General features: G+C 42.8%; 1 protein-coding gene across 5 annotated transcripts in view; it reads right to left on the bottom strand.

Annotated features, from left to right (window-relative positions):
* NPTN (neuroplastin) overlaps positions 1-16,494 on the bottom strand; it is a 65,819-nt gene that overhangs the window by 20,918 nt on the left and 28,407 nt on the right. For all 5 annotated transcript variants that reach the window (XR_011540497.1, XR_011540493.1, XR_011540496.1 and 2 more), the window contains exons 2-4: positions 11,384-11,731; positions 6,310-6,481; positions 2,903-2,997 (exon numbers count right to left, since the gene is read on the bottom strand). Coding sequence is in view for 2 of the 5 variants with exons in the window: in XM_070621747.1 (XP_070477848.1) it covers positions 2,903-2,997; positions 6,310-6,481; positions 11,384-11,731 (615 nt within the window). In the remaining 3 variants the exon portion in view is untranslated. The remainder of the gene's footprint in view (positions 1-2,902; positions 2,998-6,309; positions 6,482-11,383; positions 11,732-16,494) is intronic.

Below are 16,494 nucleotides of genomic sequence, written 5' to 3'. Positions count from 1 at the left end.
TCTAGCATCTGCTCAGGTCACCTGCCAAAGACGTAAGAAATGTAACCCGAAAGAGTAATAGTATCTTCCTGTTTATGCTGTGCCTCACCCCTGTCCTCTAAAAAAAGAGAAAGAAAAAAACCCCTACTTCAGATGCAAGGCCTTCCCCATTACATGCAGGTACTACCATTCTTAAAATTCCTTTCTTGACAGGGATCTACAAGCTGGGGTGGAAAAGCACTGCCACCTCAGGCCTGTTCCCAGACACCTGTCCCTCCCTCTGACTCCTTCAGCCCTCTTTTCTTTTGTACACCACAAGTAACTCAAGATTTGGTAATCGGACATATGAGACCCAGTCCCCAGATAGTCTAAGTCCTTCACTCCCCATAGCGCTGAGCCCAAACAACACCCCAGGGAAGCGCAGAGCTGCAGGAAAAGCCAGATGGGGAAGAAAAGGACTGAGTGTAAAAGAGGTCCTAAAGAAATACATATGTATGGTCTGAATTACATTGCTCTGAAATGCAGACTGAGTAAAAACCACAAATGAAGATTCTCAGAGACTCTTTTCAGCAGAGGTCCTTAGGTTCCCTGAATCCCCTGAATTTCTCTGTTCTTGAGTACAACCATTTCTTACCTATCACTCAGCAGATTTTTCAAATCATTATTGCTGTAAAAATATAACTGTCTCCTACCTCATCCTAGAGGCAAATAAAATGGAAATAAAATCAAAGTTTATATGAAAATGCTTTGGGAATAACACACAAACACACACCATTCTAAATCAAGGCCGCTGTCTACCCCAACCACAAGTGAGGGCTAGCTTAAAGGATCGTGGGCCTATGGCAAACCTTTTTCAGCTTATACAGAAAAAGCCAAATGTTCAGTCTTCACCAGACTAAACTATCTGTAACCTGGAAGACATTAAGTGTTCAGCTGTTTTCTATCCACGTGTTAGAGGAGAGAGGGAAGAAAGACTAGAATTTCTTATAAATTTTCCTGAAAGACTAACATATCTGTGCAAGTTAGTCACAGAATACGTTTTAGGATTAGATAAAACAGAATTCTCTTAAGGTCTACTTCTTTAAAACCAGGATATTATGACGTGCCCAATCGTCCTCACAGGGGCTGTAGCACTGAGAGAATGCAGCAGTGCACACCGTACGCACCTTCACTATGGTCAGGTACCATGTAGGTGGTAACTCCCTCTGAAAGCAGTCCTGCCAGCAGCCTCTTATTCTCTGTCCCTCCAGAGCACTACTTCACAGATGCTAAAGAGAATGTAAGGAAAGATGCCTTTGGGGCCACTGAACCCCATCTTCTCAAGCAGCCAAACCAAGAGAAAAACGACCTCTGTTCCCACTCGTGGAAATGCTGCTTAGAAATCATTAACCCCAAATCAATACAATTATAGCTAGTCAGGACTTGGAATTGTATGTAATTATCCTTTAGGCTTGGAGAGGACCATTAACTAGACACAACAGTTTCCCTCCCACACCCAGCCTGTTGCCTCTGCACTTGGACTTTGTGGCAAAGGATCAGCCTGAAATGCTGCAGGGCCTCAGGTCTCATATGGAGAAGTGAAATGTGTCCCCACATAGCTCAGCTCACCCAGAGGAGGAAAGGCCCTTGGCTGGCTCAGAGAAAATGCCTTCTCACATTTTTATCCTCATGTTCAACAAATGTGGCATTCTTCAGAAACACAGATAAACCCAGATCTCTCCAAGAAAAGCCAATGAATTAATCAAATCCCAGGTTCTCTGGCCTGTATGGACTATAACGATGCCCCTGTGACTCCCCTCTTCAGTCATTTAGAATTCAATCTGGCAGCCAGAGGAGGCACTGGCCGTGCTTACATCAACTCACAAGTTAGGGCTGTGTCACCAAAACACTATTTCATTTAATAACACCATAGAAAAGAAACTCTAAATGTGTATCTAAGCCTTTCTTGAACCTGAGTTTTCAGTTTTCCAAATATTTTAAGGAAGATCTGAATACCTACTACATAAGCTCTTACCACTTCCTAAATGTATCCTTCTATCTTCTAGGGATCACCCTATAAATTTAAAGAACAAGTTTGTGTCCCTCCTAAGCAAAGACTGGGGAAGAAAAAACCCTCACCTCTTCAGTCTGACCTCAAGCAGCAGCCCTGCCTCCCCAAGGTCATTTTATAAAATGGAAAAACTGGGAGTCAAGACCCAGCTTCTGTGCTGTCTCTGCCGCAAACTCACTGTGTGACACAGAGGTGGTGGTTTCACTTTTCTGGGTCTCAGCTGCTTCTTTGAAATAACACAGGAAAGCTGGGATTAATGATGTCAGGTAGCTCCAACTCTTCTAGTTCTGTTAGCCTTTCTTGAACTTTCAGCTACAGCCTCAGCTTTAATATGCCATGCACTCTGAGTTTCTATTAAAATTCTAATGAATTATTTATATTATATTATAATGAAGTATCCACAAGTAATTTATGCACACTGCATACTGTACTTTGCCAAATCCTGCTGGCCCACTGGAGAGACCTATGTAATAAAACTTGTAAGGCACTGTTCTAGGAGCTTTACATAAGGGTGAACCATATGAAGCTGCCAACATTCAAACATTTTTAACATACAAAAACAGCAATTTCATAGGGTTCAACCCACTATATTAACTTATTGAATCCTCCTAAGAAACTCATGAAGTAGGTTTGACAAATGAGGTAATGGAAGCATAGAGAAATTAAGAACTCGCCACGGTCACACAGCTAGTAGATGAGGAGGTTAGGATTTAAACCTAGGCAGCTGAGCGCCTGAGCCTGGAGTCCTAACCATGACGTAATATCGCATCCCACAATGGAAACAAGAAGAGCTTGAAGACTGGGAGTCCAGACCAAGGTAGTGTCTCAGAAGGAGAGTGTGAGGCTCACACCGCAGCCTCTGTTGGGTTGTACCTTTCACTTCAATGGTGGCATTTGCTTTAGGAGCACTGACAAAGTGATACACACAGTGGTATTCGCCTGAATCCTCGGCTCTCGGCTTATTGATCCTGCAGAGATGAGAAGAAAAATCAAGTGAGGAAGCTGGGAACAGTCAAAATATACAACAAAAGGAGAATCAAAGGGGCAACCAGGGACCCTGCTCTCCAAATCATGTCCCTGAATGCAACTCACCTCCTCCTAACTAAAAGCAAAAACCTCCTTCTGTGTATCCCAAAGTAAATGCTTTACTCCTTACTGGGTGCCAGGAATACAAGATGGAATGATACATGGTCCCTAACCTTAGGGTACTCCAGTCTATTGAGAGAAATAAACTACAAAACAAGTAATCAAGACTGAGGGCTGTACAAAGTACTATAATCTATATTCAGACATAGAGGATGGAGTTGTGACTAAAAACTTCTTGCTCACCTGGTGGTTCCAGGCATATAATTAAGAGCAGGAAAAAAGCAACCCTTTTTCTGTGCTTCCCTAAAGACCTTGTTTTGGCATCCTGTTCTTCCTACCCTGTATTTTAGTAGCATACCTTTCAATAAGTCTATTCACTAACAGGACCCAGGGATAGTTTTTAAAAAAAAAGGGAAAAACAAAACACCTGCCATCAGAGCATCAGCCACAGAGATGCAGCTGAACTTTCACGGTTTCTAGGTGCAGCTACCACTCCAGGGCCCTGCATGGTCCGGCACCTCCTACCTTCCCAGCCTCGCCTCAGCCACTTTCCAGCTCTGCTGGTCTCTTTTCAGTTTTTCGATGTGCTTAGGTTGTCGCTACCTCAAAACCTTGACACGAGATGTTCCTTTATAGAGAATGCTCTTCCCATCACTCTTACCCTAACTCCTTTTCCATTGGTCTTAGCTTACATGTCACTTCCTCCCACCCTCAATCTAAGCGACAGCTCCCTCCCTGGCATTCTCTCTCATACTATAATTCTTCACAGTATGTATCACAACATGTAATTATATATTTATGTAATTAACTGATACATGTCCGTTTTCCCAACAGACTAAGTTCTATGTGGATAGGCACTGTTTATTTGGTGCACAATTCTATACCCAGCACATAGCCTGGTACCTGGAATATAGTAGGGGAATGAACAAACAAATGACTGAATGAACCCAACTCAGAGTGGACAGCTGTGCACAGACCCAGACCAAGTTAAGCAGAGAGACAGAAAGGACTGTAAGAAGTGTGGATGGCCAGAACAACACTTCCTCTGAATCCCACAAGGTGACCCCGAAAGGTTTTCTTGCCCCTGAGGACCAGTTTCCTATCAGCTCAATACACTCTAGCCTACATACGCCCCCCGCACCCCAAACATGTGCAGAAAGGCTGTTGTGGAATTACAGAAAACAGAGAAACAACAGCCTCCAGATCAGAGGATAAACATTATACAGCTCCTGATCTTTTGCTCAGTGGTTAAAATATGATACTTGTGATGGTGAAATCTCCACTGCACTAGTTAATGCCTGAGAAAAACTCGCAACCTTGACCGCTGACCAGCCCAACACATTTATCTATCTTACTGTTCATCCCCAAAAAAGAAACACGGGTTAAGAGACTATAGGGCAGGAGAGAGACAGTCCATCCCCAGGGCTGTCTCAGCAAATCCATGGCAGCATAATATTCTAAAAGGACAGTCAAGAGTCTTCTCAATTTGACACAAGTGCCTCCTCTTAAATCAATATGCTCCCAATAGGAAAACAGATACAAGTCAGCTGCTCTTAGCAAATGTTCCAGAGTTTGGAGAAGCAGCAGCAATTACATCTTCAGGGCTTAGACTGGTCTCTAAGTTCCTTGAGAAGACATGGGAAGATGACTCCCAAGCTTGAGGTCATGCCTACTGGGCTCAAATCTCCCCCACAACATCCCCTTCGACCAGCTTTTGGGAAGCAATTGAAAAATGTCCGCTACAGGCTAAGCAGAAGCAGGGTGGGACTGGCTCCATGGCTGACTTATTAGGTGGCCCAAGGGACTCATCAGTTGTTATACAAAATGTGGGAGAACATGGATTCCCTGAAAAACTGTGACAAAGCAGAACACCTCAGGAGAAATTCAAATAAGCTGAGAAAAAAGAGGGGACGAGGCATTTTACAAAGTCAGGCTCAGAGTTTATGAAGTTACAGTTCAAAGCTTTGTGGGTGACACAGTACGAGACCCAAGAGAAACAGGACTGGATGTCTGATACCTTAAAAGAGGTTTAGAAAAAAACAACTGTGTAAAACTAATGGACAGACTAAGAAAAATGCCTTTTACTCCACCTAACATCTCTATCTGATTAACCTTTTCTAAACTATGAGGATATAGCTGAGACTGTATTTCCAATTTTATATCAGAAGAAACTACAGTGGAGACAAATTAACTTACTAATGGGATGGTCCAGCAGAAAAAAACCAATGACCTAGATGCTAGAAAGTCAGGAGACCTGGGATATATCCTTGCTTCGGAAACTTCTTAGATGTAGTATTTGGCCATGAAAGCAATCAAGAGTTATTACTTTTGAGTGTTAATTTCCTTTTCCAAAAAACGGAGAAGGATCCAGAAATTAACGTGGATCAATTAGATACGGGGTACAAAAAGAACTCAATTCTGCAAAATAATGCATAATGTCCTTGCTACTACTGGGGACGCAAGTTTTCCTGGTCTCACTCCAGTGCACAATTTCTTTGTACTGCATTGTCCTGCCAAGCAGCATTAGCCGATTCTTTTCCAGATCAGTTTTCAACCGAGAACAAACTATTCTGAAAGGTGAGTGTCAGGTGTTCTAGATATTCCAAAAAAGCACCAAATCTTTGGGTTCCAGGTAACTTCAGCCAGCAAATATCCCCCTTTCATCAACAGTATTTCCAGGCTACCATCCTTATTCCAGATCACTGAAGAGCCCTGTATCAGGTTCTGATCAGGTTATGGTCATATTAAACACCTCTAAAAGGTAATTCACTAGCAAATCTACCCCGTGACAAGATCACTTATGGTGATCTTGTTCTATAAGAGTCCTAAAGCAGATTTCAAATCTGATTCCTCAAATCACTGGATTAAGTCAAGAGACCTACATTCTAACTGTGACTTTTCTAAGGACTAGCATTATTACACTGAGCAAATCACTCTCTATGCCCTCAGTTTAACTATTACCACAGTGATGGGAACATCTATGGCTCCCAAACCTGGCTGCTCATTAGAATCATTTAGGAATCTTTTTTAAAGATTCCTGGGCCTTACCCCAGATATACTAGATTAGACTCTGCAGAGGAGGACCATATACATCTCATGTCTCTCCCACATAGCATAATTATGGATTATGAACGTCATGGAAGTTCAGCCACCCTCCCCATCCCATCTTACCAGGAGCTGCTAAGCTCTCTCACCTGTATTCCATGTTGCTGGCATTCTTACGAGTGGCAGTCAGTTCTACTCCATTCTTTGTCCAGTAGCTGTAGGTAAGGGTGTGAGAGCTGGAGGTGAGGTTACACTGCAGGGTGACAGGGAGAGCAGAGGTTTCCCGAATAATAACCTCTTCACTGGTGACAATCCTCGGCTCTGTAATAAGAGTGCACAATGATAGGGAGCCATTGCCTTCCATTTTCTGCAGCCCTGGCCTGAGAGTTGGATGGGGTAGGATGGGGAGACTAGAATAAGAGGGAGGGCAGACAGGACCACATGAGGAATTTCACTCTACCACTTTGGAGGAAGTCAAGAAAGGAAAAACAATGATTATAAGCAAATGACCACTAGCGCAGACAACAGCCTGATGACCAGTAGGCCTAGACGTGAAAAGAATGGGAGTATTACGGGTGCTTGTACTGGCAACAATCCACTTACGCTTCTGAATACCACTGTTTTATGATATAAGAAGCACCAACCAATTCAGCTTCAATTAGAAAACCAGGCTCCACCTTGCAGTTCTGAAGACAAAGGCAGTATCATTTATATAACTAATAAACTCCCTATGGAGTCACTAGGACTCGGAACAGTAATAGCTATAATTAGATAATGCATGTATGGCTTTTCCCACATTTAAATCTGACAAACCCACAGCAAACCAGCCATGGCCATTAATTATGCAGAAAAAGACAGTGTAGAGCCCAAAAGCAAATTTCATGTTGAAAATCTATTGCATTTTCCAAATTCTTAAGGAACTGTCAGTTCTTCTCTACAGCCCATAGTTATTCCCCAAATAAGAGTTTTTTTCAGAACTGCACTTTAAAACACATTCCATTCTGAGATAATACAATTATAACTAGAATGCAATATGTGTTGGTATCATGGGCTCCTAAAATTTTAGAGCCAAAAGGCCCTTAAAGTTCACTGAATCCCACTCTTTAAGAGCTAGAAAGGTTAAAATGACTTGTGCAAGGCCATAATTATTATTAGTGACAATGCTGGGCCTGGAAAACATATTTGACTAAATTCTCTATCCCTGCCCCCCCCCACCCCCAAAACATTCCCCACACACCTTCCACCTTAGGGCAAGTTAGATACTTAAATTTTCTGGTTCTATCCTGGGCTTAGATAACCTGGGATCATTAGTTAGGTATTTACAAAATAATATATTTGAGTCAAATATTATAACACATTGAGCAGAAATTTTTTTAAGACACACTACATCATTCCTGGAAGGTTCATCCTTAAAGCACTTTGAATTCCATCACTATATTAAAGTCAAGATGTTTCTGTTTGCTGTCTTTTGCTGTTATTTTTATTGTTATTATTATCTTTAATCTTTGCCCAGGCTTAGTTCTTTTTCTATTTTGGTCAAACATTTTTCTGTGAAGTCTAATCTAGCCATCTTTTCCCATCCACAATTACAGGTATTTGCTTTTTTTCCCCAGTTCTTTCTCAGAAATGCTTGACTGACTTCCCATTTCCCTGCACCTGGCTACTTCCTGTCCGCAGCTCTGTGGCAGCTCCCTACCACCATTTTATGCAGTATAGCGCTGACTTAATTCTTGAGGACAGAACTCCCTCCCTCCACCAGAACTAAGCAATGTTCATTGTGCAGGGAGGAGGCAGAGGACGGAGAAGTCATGGGACAACTAAAAAATGTAATGCCCAGGGACCTCCCGATCAATGTTACATTTGATTGTAAAGCTCATATCATCAAAGAAACTTGTGATAAATAAAGCAAATCCTCAAGTTTGCTCAATTAAATTGGTTCTCACTATTTTCCAACTCTGGCAAAAGGATAGTGGTTATCTTCTTCCATTCAGCACTGGTCCTTATCGGTAACATCAAACAGGGTCTCTATGTACAGATAATGGAGGCATAGCAGCCACTAAGACAGAAGCAGATGCATGTAAACACGTTAGCGCAGTGGTGTCCCATGGTTTCCAAAACACAGTGGACAGAAGCCAAATCCCTGGGCCTTAAGTCGAGTAGAACGGCTGCAAACCCTGCAATGGAAGGCGCACACACACCATCAGCAGAAAGCATCACAATTCCAAGAAAAATCAAAATCAAGCAAAATCAAAAGAGAAAAAGAGAGAACCAGTACTCCACAGAAATTAAAAAATATAAAGGCAACATTAAAACCCAAACACACTTTTAGGTTTTTACTGAATTTTTATTATCCAATTTCATTTTCTGTCCCATTTGGGACTCTCCTTCTGGTTCTTCCTCTCAGACTGCACTGAGAAAGGGTGAACTCTGAGAATGATGAGGCCAAGAGCTTCCAGTTACTTAAATACAAGGAGGCCAAAGTAAAGGCTACTCTTACCTGTGGCGAAGCAAATGACCACTGCAGCTCAGGGAGATTAAGAGGCTGATGAAAGCAACCTGGTAGACTTTCTGCCAAGAACTCTTGAAAGGCAAAGGAAAGGACTTTTTCCCTTAAGTGTTAATGATCCAGGAGACAGCTGGGAGCAAGTGGATAATTTAAATAGGTTTAAATATGATTCTGCACTATAGGAGGGTTGTGGGGTGGGGTAACCTCCCTCTTATCACTGCCATGTATGGAAACCAGTGCTAGACCTCCTTGGCCACGGTGCCACATCTGTATTCTGCACCAGGATAAAGGTGGGACTTTTATTTCTGTGGCTGAGCACTGCCCATGAAAGTCCAAGAGAAATGAACATTTAGGAGAAGCTCAAAAATTTTTAGCTGCCACTGACTCTATTTAGAAGCATTGGGTAGGAGATCCTTACCCTAATGTAGGAGAACATGCTATGGCCAGAGGCATAAAACTGGGCACATTTCTCTTCCTGACTTGTTATTCAAGGAGCTTTGGGGGGGGGGGAAGTACTGCCAGGAGGTCATTCTTAGATATAAGAGTTCAACCTCCCCCTGGAGGCAAATGTCCTTGGGGATGCTGAGATCATAAAACAATCCAATTACAGTGGAATTCAGAGCGTCTGAAAAAAAAAAGGCAGCAGCCTGGCTCTCTAAAAGTTAACTAGGGTTTAACTGACTAACAGGGAAGTCTGGGGAGAGAGTGAACTAGCCAGGGTTTGTTCAACCACATGCAGACACCCCTAAGTTAGGAAGCTTATTTCCAAGTAAACTGGGGGAATGCTACGTACTCTGAGATTGGTAGGTAAGTACCCCAAAACCTCATCTTCTAGCCCCAAGGCATGACATTTTAACTATGAGTCTACTTGAGTCAGGCTCCTGGAAGTACAAGTGCCAAACGCCCAGCCCAGTCCATGCCTACAAATTTCCGCAGACCTTTGTGGCCACTGGGTAATTCTGCTTTTATAAGGAAAGGAGAAGGGGAGAAGGAGGAGGAGGCGTGCAAGGGAAAAAATTGTTAAAAGAAAAATCGCTGGGTTAATGTTCCCCATTTTCACATAGACAAGGTTTTCTTTTCCCCTTTCCAGAAGCAGGTCCTCTGATTCAACAGTGCCAACTGCAGCAGCCTCTCCTCTCTCCCCTCTAAGGCCTCTTTTCTTCATAGGCATCTTCTGAGTTACTATAAAGAACAGACCATTACTTCGCTATTTTCCATATAAGTATATAGATTCAGGGCCCATGTTATAGTACCTTCTGTTATTACCAAATTCCTCATAAATATATTTGACTATTTTTATTTTTACTTACTCTAAATCAATCAGTTCTTTAAGCCAGAACTGGCTATAGGTCTCTTACTGAGTCCTTGAAGAGAAAGTGAAAAACCCAGGATCTTTCTATTAAATAGAGAATGCTCCCTCAATTATAATCAGGTGAGATGTGGGGCTAGCACTCTTCCTGGCCAGGAGCACTGGCTCTGTGGTGGCTTCTCCTTCCTTGTCCTTCCCACCATACTTATAGCAAGACACTTTCAAGGAAGAGAGGTGGCCACAAAGCTCCTGCGTCTGATATCTTACTTGTACCTGCTACAAAGGAAAGGATTCTGAGCCAGCTGCTCAGCTCATCCTTACATCTCAGAGGAACAAGGCTGGAATTTAGTTTCCTCTCTTCTCAACATACAAGAAGAGGCGAGTGTGAATGGCTTCCAAACTATTCCTGGGGTTGCCAGCCTCTAGGGTGAGGAGCACTGTGCCAGCAGTCAGTCATCAGAGTCAAACTGTCTGGTGAACAGGAATCAGATGCAACTCTGACTTCAAAACAGCATAATGAGTTTTAAAAAAATATTTTGCAGCTTAGTATCACCTGGCTCCTAAGAGCAAGACACATGGAGGAAATCTCAGGCTGCTGCTTTAAAGAGAACAGGAGACTAGATGGGTAGGACCCGTGGAGAGTGTACTGCTGCAGTGGAGGGCTGTTGTCAGAGAAGCACATGCCACTGTTTTAGAAAAGAAAAAGCTGGAACTATGGAGATATCCAGGCTTACATGCCACCCAACAACCAAAACACACCATCACACCACACCCATGGCAACATTCCCATCACAGAACAGGATGACACCACGTCACAGCAAGGGAAGAGGCTGGGCAGACACAAACTTAAAACCATAGAGGGGAAGGCAGCTACTCAGAGAGCTTCAAACAGATAAACAGAAGAAATAAAAAGTAGTTAGATTGGGGAGAGAAACAAAAATAGAAAGGCACCAGAGAATAAATCAGCAAAAGGATAGCAGGAAACCTACTACAAAATTAAAGGGGAGGGAAAGAAACAATTCAACACCACCCTGGCTTCACTGCCTGGTTTTGTGAGTTTTAAGTGGTTTTTTGTTTTTTAGCCTCCCCAGTTCTCCCTCCCCACCTCTTCCCAATGCAGATGGATTTTGGACAGTCACGTATTTCCCCAAGTTCTTTGTTCCTGAGGAGAAAGACACAGAGAAGGGTTGGGGGATAAGGGAGGTAGAGAGGACGGCAAAGAAGAAAAAAAAAAGTTGCCACAGATGTTTTCATACACTACAACCAGAAGGGTCGTGGGTCTGAAAAAACAAAGACATGGGGTAGGGTGAGTGGTCATACTGGGGAGGAGGGAAAGGAAGCAGACGGGAAGGGTCATCGGGCCACCTCTAATGACTACAGTACTACTACTGTAGGGTGCTGGACTCACTCTGAAGGACGCTTATGGTGGCCTGGGCTCGAATCCATGTTATGGAGGGGTTTTGCCTCAAGTCATTCCTCTTGGGGTCGTTGCTGGCCCTGCACTCGTAAGTCCCAGAGTCCTCCAAGGTGAGCCGGGTTATTCTCAGCACACTCACGCCGTTTGACCCGTAGGCGGTGTTTACGGTGACACGGCGCTTCCGAGCACCGTCCCACAGCTGTCTGAAAGACTCTGCCCGGTTGACTTCTGCGTACCACCACTGGATCTCTGGCGTGGGGCTCCCGACCACGTCACAGTACAGCTCAAAGGCGTCCCCAGTGAGCTTAGTTTCTGACATGGGCGACTTGACAAACCCAGCTAGAGGGAGGGGGAGCAGGAATGCAGTGACAGGCCATTCAGAAAAAAAAAAGAATCAACAGGTGTTAATAGTAATTTAAAGAAAAGAAAAGAAAAAAGCAAATGAGTTGCAAAGAACAAAAAGGATTCATTTTTAAACTATAAAGAGACAGTAAACAGCATTTCATACAAGCTTTTAGAAGAAGAACCACCCTGGGAAGCTTATGAAGCAAAGGCAGGCCAATTACAAGCTGGGGCAGCCCAGGTGCTGGCCAGGCAGAAGCAAGCCCACTGGAAAGCGTTTTAGCAATGGGCCCAGCTGGTAGAAATGAGAAAGCCTCAGGTCTCGGGGAAGAATCTCTTTCCTTAGAGCACAAACCATTACCTTGTCAAACTCAGGCAAGTGATGAAAAATAACCAGAAGTGGCAGTGGGTTTATATGCCAAGTCAGGATCTCTCTTTTGGATGGAAGAACGCTTTGTTAGAGATGCAGCGTCTTCTGTGGGCCTCAACAAGAATATTAACTGACCTACTGACACCTTCTCTGGGGAGTCAGAGTCCAGATTTCAACTCACGGGGTAGCCAATCTCTCCCTCATGGAGGATTCTATCCTGAGTTCAGGTCAGACTTTCTGCACACCCTATTCTTCCCTGGGCCTAGAGCAAACAAACAGTTGACTGTGATTAGGCAGCCTCTAACTGAACGCAGACCCTTAGGCACAGGAGAACAAGACAGTCTGTACTTTAGAGTGAGAATTATTATGGGGGTCAGCTCAGGAGCGGAACCAACAGTAACAGCAACCTAATTCATTGCCAGTGAATGGAGAGACTATGAAATTCATAATCCCGTAAGTCCATACAACTAGAAAAATCTCCTGAAAAGGGAGTCTTAAAAATAACCAAGGTACTTGATAGGCTCTCTCTATACAACTTAGCTGCCTGGCTCCTAGAGGCCAGCTCAAAAAGAATGAGAAATGTATAATGATGAATTAAATTAAACTCCATGGTGAAAGCCAGGCCTCAACAACATTGCCAGGCACTGCCCAGGAATTAAAGTTGATGCCTACTTCCACTTGTTCATAATTTGCTTGAGGTTACACTTCCATAAGACAAGGTAGCAATGGCGGAAAAGAGTTTAAAAAAAAAAAAAATCCAGGCTTATGTGAAGAACTTGAAGTGGGGCCCATAGGAAACAAAATCACAATGCAAGCATACTCTCTCTCACCCATTTACTGCACCCAAGGTTCATTCAGCACTTCTACCAATTCAGGCAGTGTCCTAAGGTATAAGGGCAAGAAGCTAAAAGACGGTACTGTGAATGGCTGGGCAATTTCTCTTGGGACTAGGCCAGCCCCTTCGCAGTGAGCACAGAGCGGGGCCAGGATCTACCAATATCAGACTGAGAACATTCCAGAGGGAAAGTATGAATTAAATGGAACAGTTTTACTACAGTCCAGATGCAGAGGATGTAATGGGGTTGGCTGAAAATGGAGGCTGCTAAGTGGAAAATTTTCTGTTTATATCCATAGCAGTATTTGCCTTTGGAGATGAAACTCCATCCCATGGACCTCAGAACTCTAAAGGTGGGTACTACACTTACTCAAGTAGAGGTCAAGACCTCCAAATTCAGACTAGACTTTCAATTCATAAAACATTCAGAAACTATGGAGGACAGGAATGCAATAATTAACAGCCTTAGACTAAATGTTCTGCCTTGAAAATGCCAGTCGAAACTAACTCTTCAGATCCAGTGTCAGTTCCTTGTAAGGAACTATCTAACAGAGACCCCAAGAAACCAAAAAGATGTCATTCTCAGATGCCAGGGAAGTTTTAGAATTCTAGAAAGGAGATACCAAGCCCCTGCATGAAGAGCTGAGCTCCCTTGCAGATAGAGTGGTATCCCAAGGAGCCATGCCTTAGTCCCACAAACTGCCACCTGCCCACCTGTCAAAGTCAATGCCAACGAATACAGAGGGAGACGTAAAGGAAGCTGGTTTCATTCATTTTACTACTGGTCCAATCAACAGAGAAAAGTGGTTATCAGTAAATCCCTCAAGAGCAGTAAAGAGTATTACTCTGTTTTTATCATATTCTTGATCATTAAGTGGAAATCACAAATGCTCTTATTCTCACATTCTCTGTGAACTGGCGGAGTTTATGTCCTCTCAAATGCTACAATTATGTACTTGATTATGCTCTAGAAATCTGTTAGTGGATTTGTTTTATATTTTTTCCCTTCTTCTGAATTGCACTTGTAAGCAGGCTTAGATTTAAGCCTGTTTATCAATCTATTGACCACGCTAATGTAAAAGGAATGCCTGCAAGTATGCCCAGAACCACCAAGAACCATCCAATTCCAGTGTATCATCCAATCCATCCAATCTCAAACCCCAATACCACACAATGCAAAGGCAGCTGAGAACCAACAGCCTGAACATAATTCCCACTGCACAGAACCTAGCAAGTCACTCAACGTGAGGCTGCTACCCCTGCACAAGACTGACTTGTATGGAAGAAGGAATGCTGATCTGATTTAGTTTTTCTACCTTCACACAGGAAAATGGGACCAAGTGAAAAATGTTCTTTCAATTAGCAAATTATATGATGTATATTTAAACAAAGTTATCTAAAAACAAGATTAAAAATCCCTTAAAACAGTGACCAGAGTCATCTACCTGTGCTCTCTCTGAAGACTATCATTATTATTTATTATTATTAGACATGGATATCAACAGGTAACATTTTCTAAGTATATGTCACGTGTTAGACAATGCGCTAAGTACTTTCTATATTATGGCATTTGATCCTCACAACAGCCTTATAAGATAGGTGTTATTACAATCCCCTCAAAGATGTGAAAACTAAAGCCCTAAAAAAGTTAAGTACTTTGCCCACAGTCATAAGCTAATAGTGAAAGAATCTAGCCTGGAATACCGGTGGGTCCAAAGACAAAGCATGATCTCCTAACACCTTCCACTACTGCAGTCAATGTGCCTTACTTACTAGGCCAGAAAAGTGTTTTGTATTTAAAAGTTAAAGATATTTTTTGCCACCACCTAAATTTTATTAATTACTTTCTAGCTACAAGAATGCCAGGACCGACCTCTCCATTGGAAAGCACAGCACACTATGATGACTAACTCCTTAAAATTATAACCCTATTAAAGAATGGAGATAGAGGAGCACAGGATCAGAGTTTCTAATGCAACTGTGTGTGTGTGTGTGTGTGTGTGTGTGTGTGTATTGGCGGGGAGGCACGAGGAAAAGAATGAGAAAACAAAAGAGTTCCAAAGCAAGACTTCCCCCTAGTTCTGATGATGTCATCAGCCTGCTCTTGAGAAGGCTGGGTTCATAGAAGAAAGGAGTTTAAAAACATTAGATGCGTTTCTCTGGTGGTGTGGTCAGTGGCCAAATAAATAAAGGGCAGCAACTGAAATTTTTATAATATCTAAGAGTTTACAAAGTGCTTCCACACACATCACATCTCATTTCCTTCCCATAATTTCACAAGGTTCATAGGGCAGGTGCAGAGGCAGGTTCATGACTTGCCCAAGATCACTTAGGCAGCTAATTCTGAGTGGAACTGGGATCAGAACTCAGGTCTTCAGCTCTTAGACTACGGTTCTTTCTAATTAACCATACTGCCTCTACACAAACCAAGTAGGGGATTCTTTGATAGTTGAACTCTCATCAAAAATCATGAAAACAGATCTATTTCTCCTCCTACCAGTAGGAAAAAGGGGAAAAAGAAAAAACCTCTCTATACAGTACTGTGAAATCATAATCAGCAAGGGAAAATTATTAGCAACCATCTACCTCATTATCCATCCAAAATTAGCTCCAATTCAGGAGAAGAGAAGAACGAACTCACAGCAGCAGGAGGCAGGCAGCTCAGAGCCTGACTCACTGCCTGTCTTTCATTACCAAGGGCTTTAAAACAAATATGTGCCCTCAACATGAGATCACACAACTGTCTAAAGTTAGGCCGGCAGAAGCACCTGTTTGATCTCCAGGTCAAAGCTCATCCAACATTTTGGAAAAAGCCTAAATTTCAGAAAAACAATCTCCTGTCCCTTCTCCACCATCATCTCCAACCAATGTAATATGTAACTGAGCTCAGATCTCAGACAGGTTTGAGAAAGTACTACTATCAGTATATTCAGTTCAACAATAATAAAAAGGGGACCTGAACAGTGGTCACTGACTTCGGAAGAGGGAATGACTAGAAGCTGGAGATGGTTGAGGGTGGCAAGCAGAGTATTTAAAAAAAATGGAGACAGTAAAACTGGGAAAAGCATAATGTAAAATTGCATAACTGGGGATGGGGGATGGGAGGCGAAGACGACAGCTGGGGCTAGCAGCCGGAGAAAAGGAGGAGCTCTCTGGCAGGAAAAACTGGATGTGTAGATACGCAGCAGAGGGTGAGAAGAAAAAGGGAACACAGAAGAGCAAGTTGAGCCCAATCCCAAGGAAACTGCTTTTACATTATGTCCTAAGGAAGCAAAAAAGCTAGCCTAGCCCCATACAGGAGGGACCTTCAATAATTTTTACAGCAGAAATTTTCTTTACCTCCAGGGCAATCAACGACAGGTAGTAAGACTAACTTCTCCCTCTCTCTCAGATGACTACAGCCAAGGCCAAGTCTTTAAATCTAGCCTGCTTTTGACACCTTTTATTTTTAATTTTTTTAAACAGCTGTTCCTGTCAAGCCCCTCTCTACTAATAATTCCCTGTGGGTGGCTCATGCTGTTCTCTCCTTCATGCCTCATAATAAAGAGGAAATGA

Source organism: Equus przewalskii, chromosome 1, assembly GCF_037783145.1.
Source record: "Equus przewalskii isolate Varuska chromosome 1, EquPr2, whole genome shotgun sequence".
NCBI classification, from domain to species: domain Eukaryota; kingdom Metazoa; phylum Chordata; class Mammalia; order Perissodactyla; family Equidae; genus Equus; species Equus przewalskii.
This window is presented reverse-complemented; position numbering and strand designations above follow the sequence as displayed.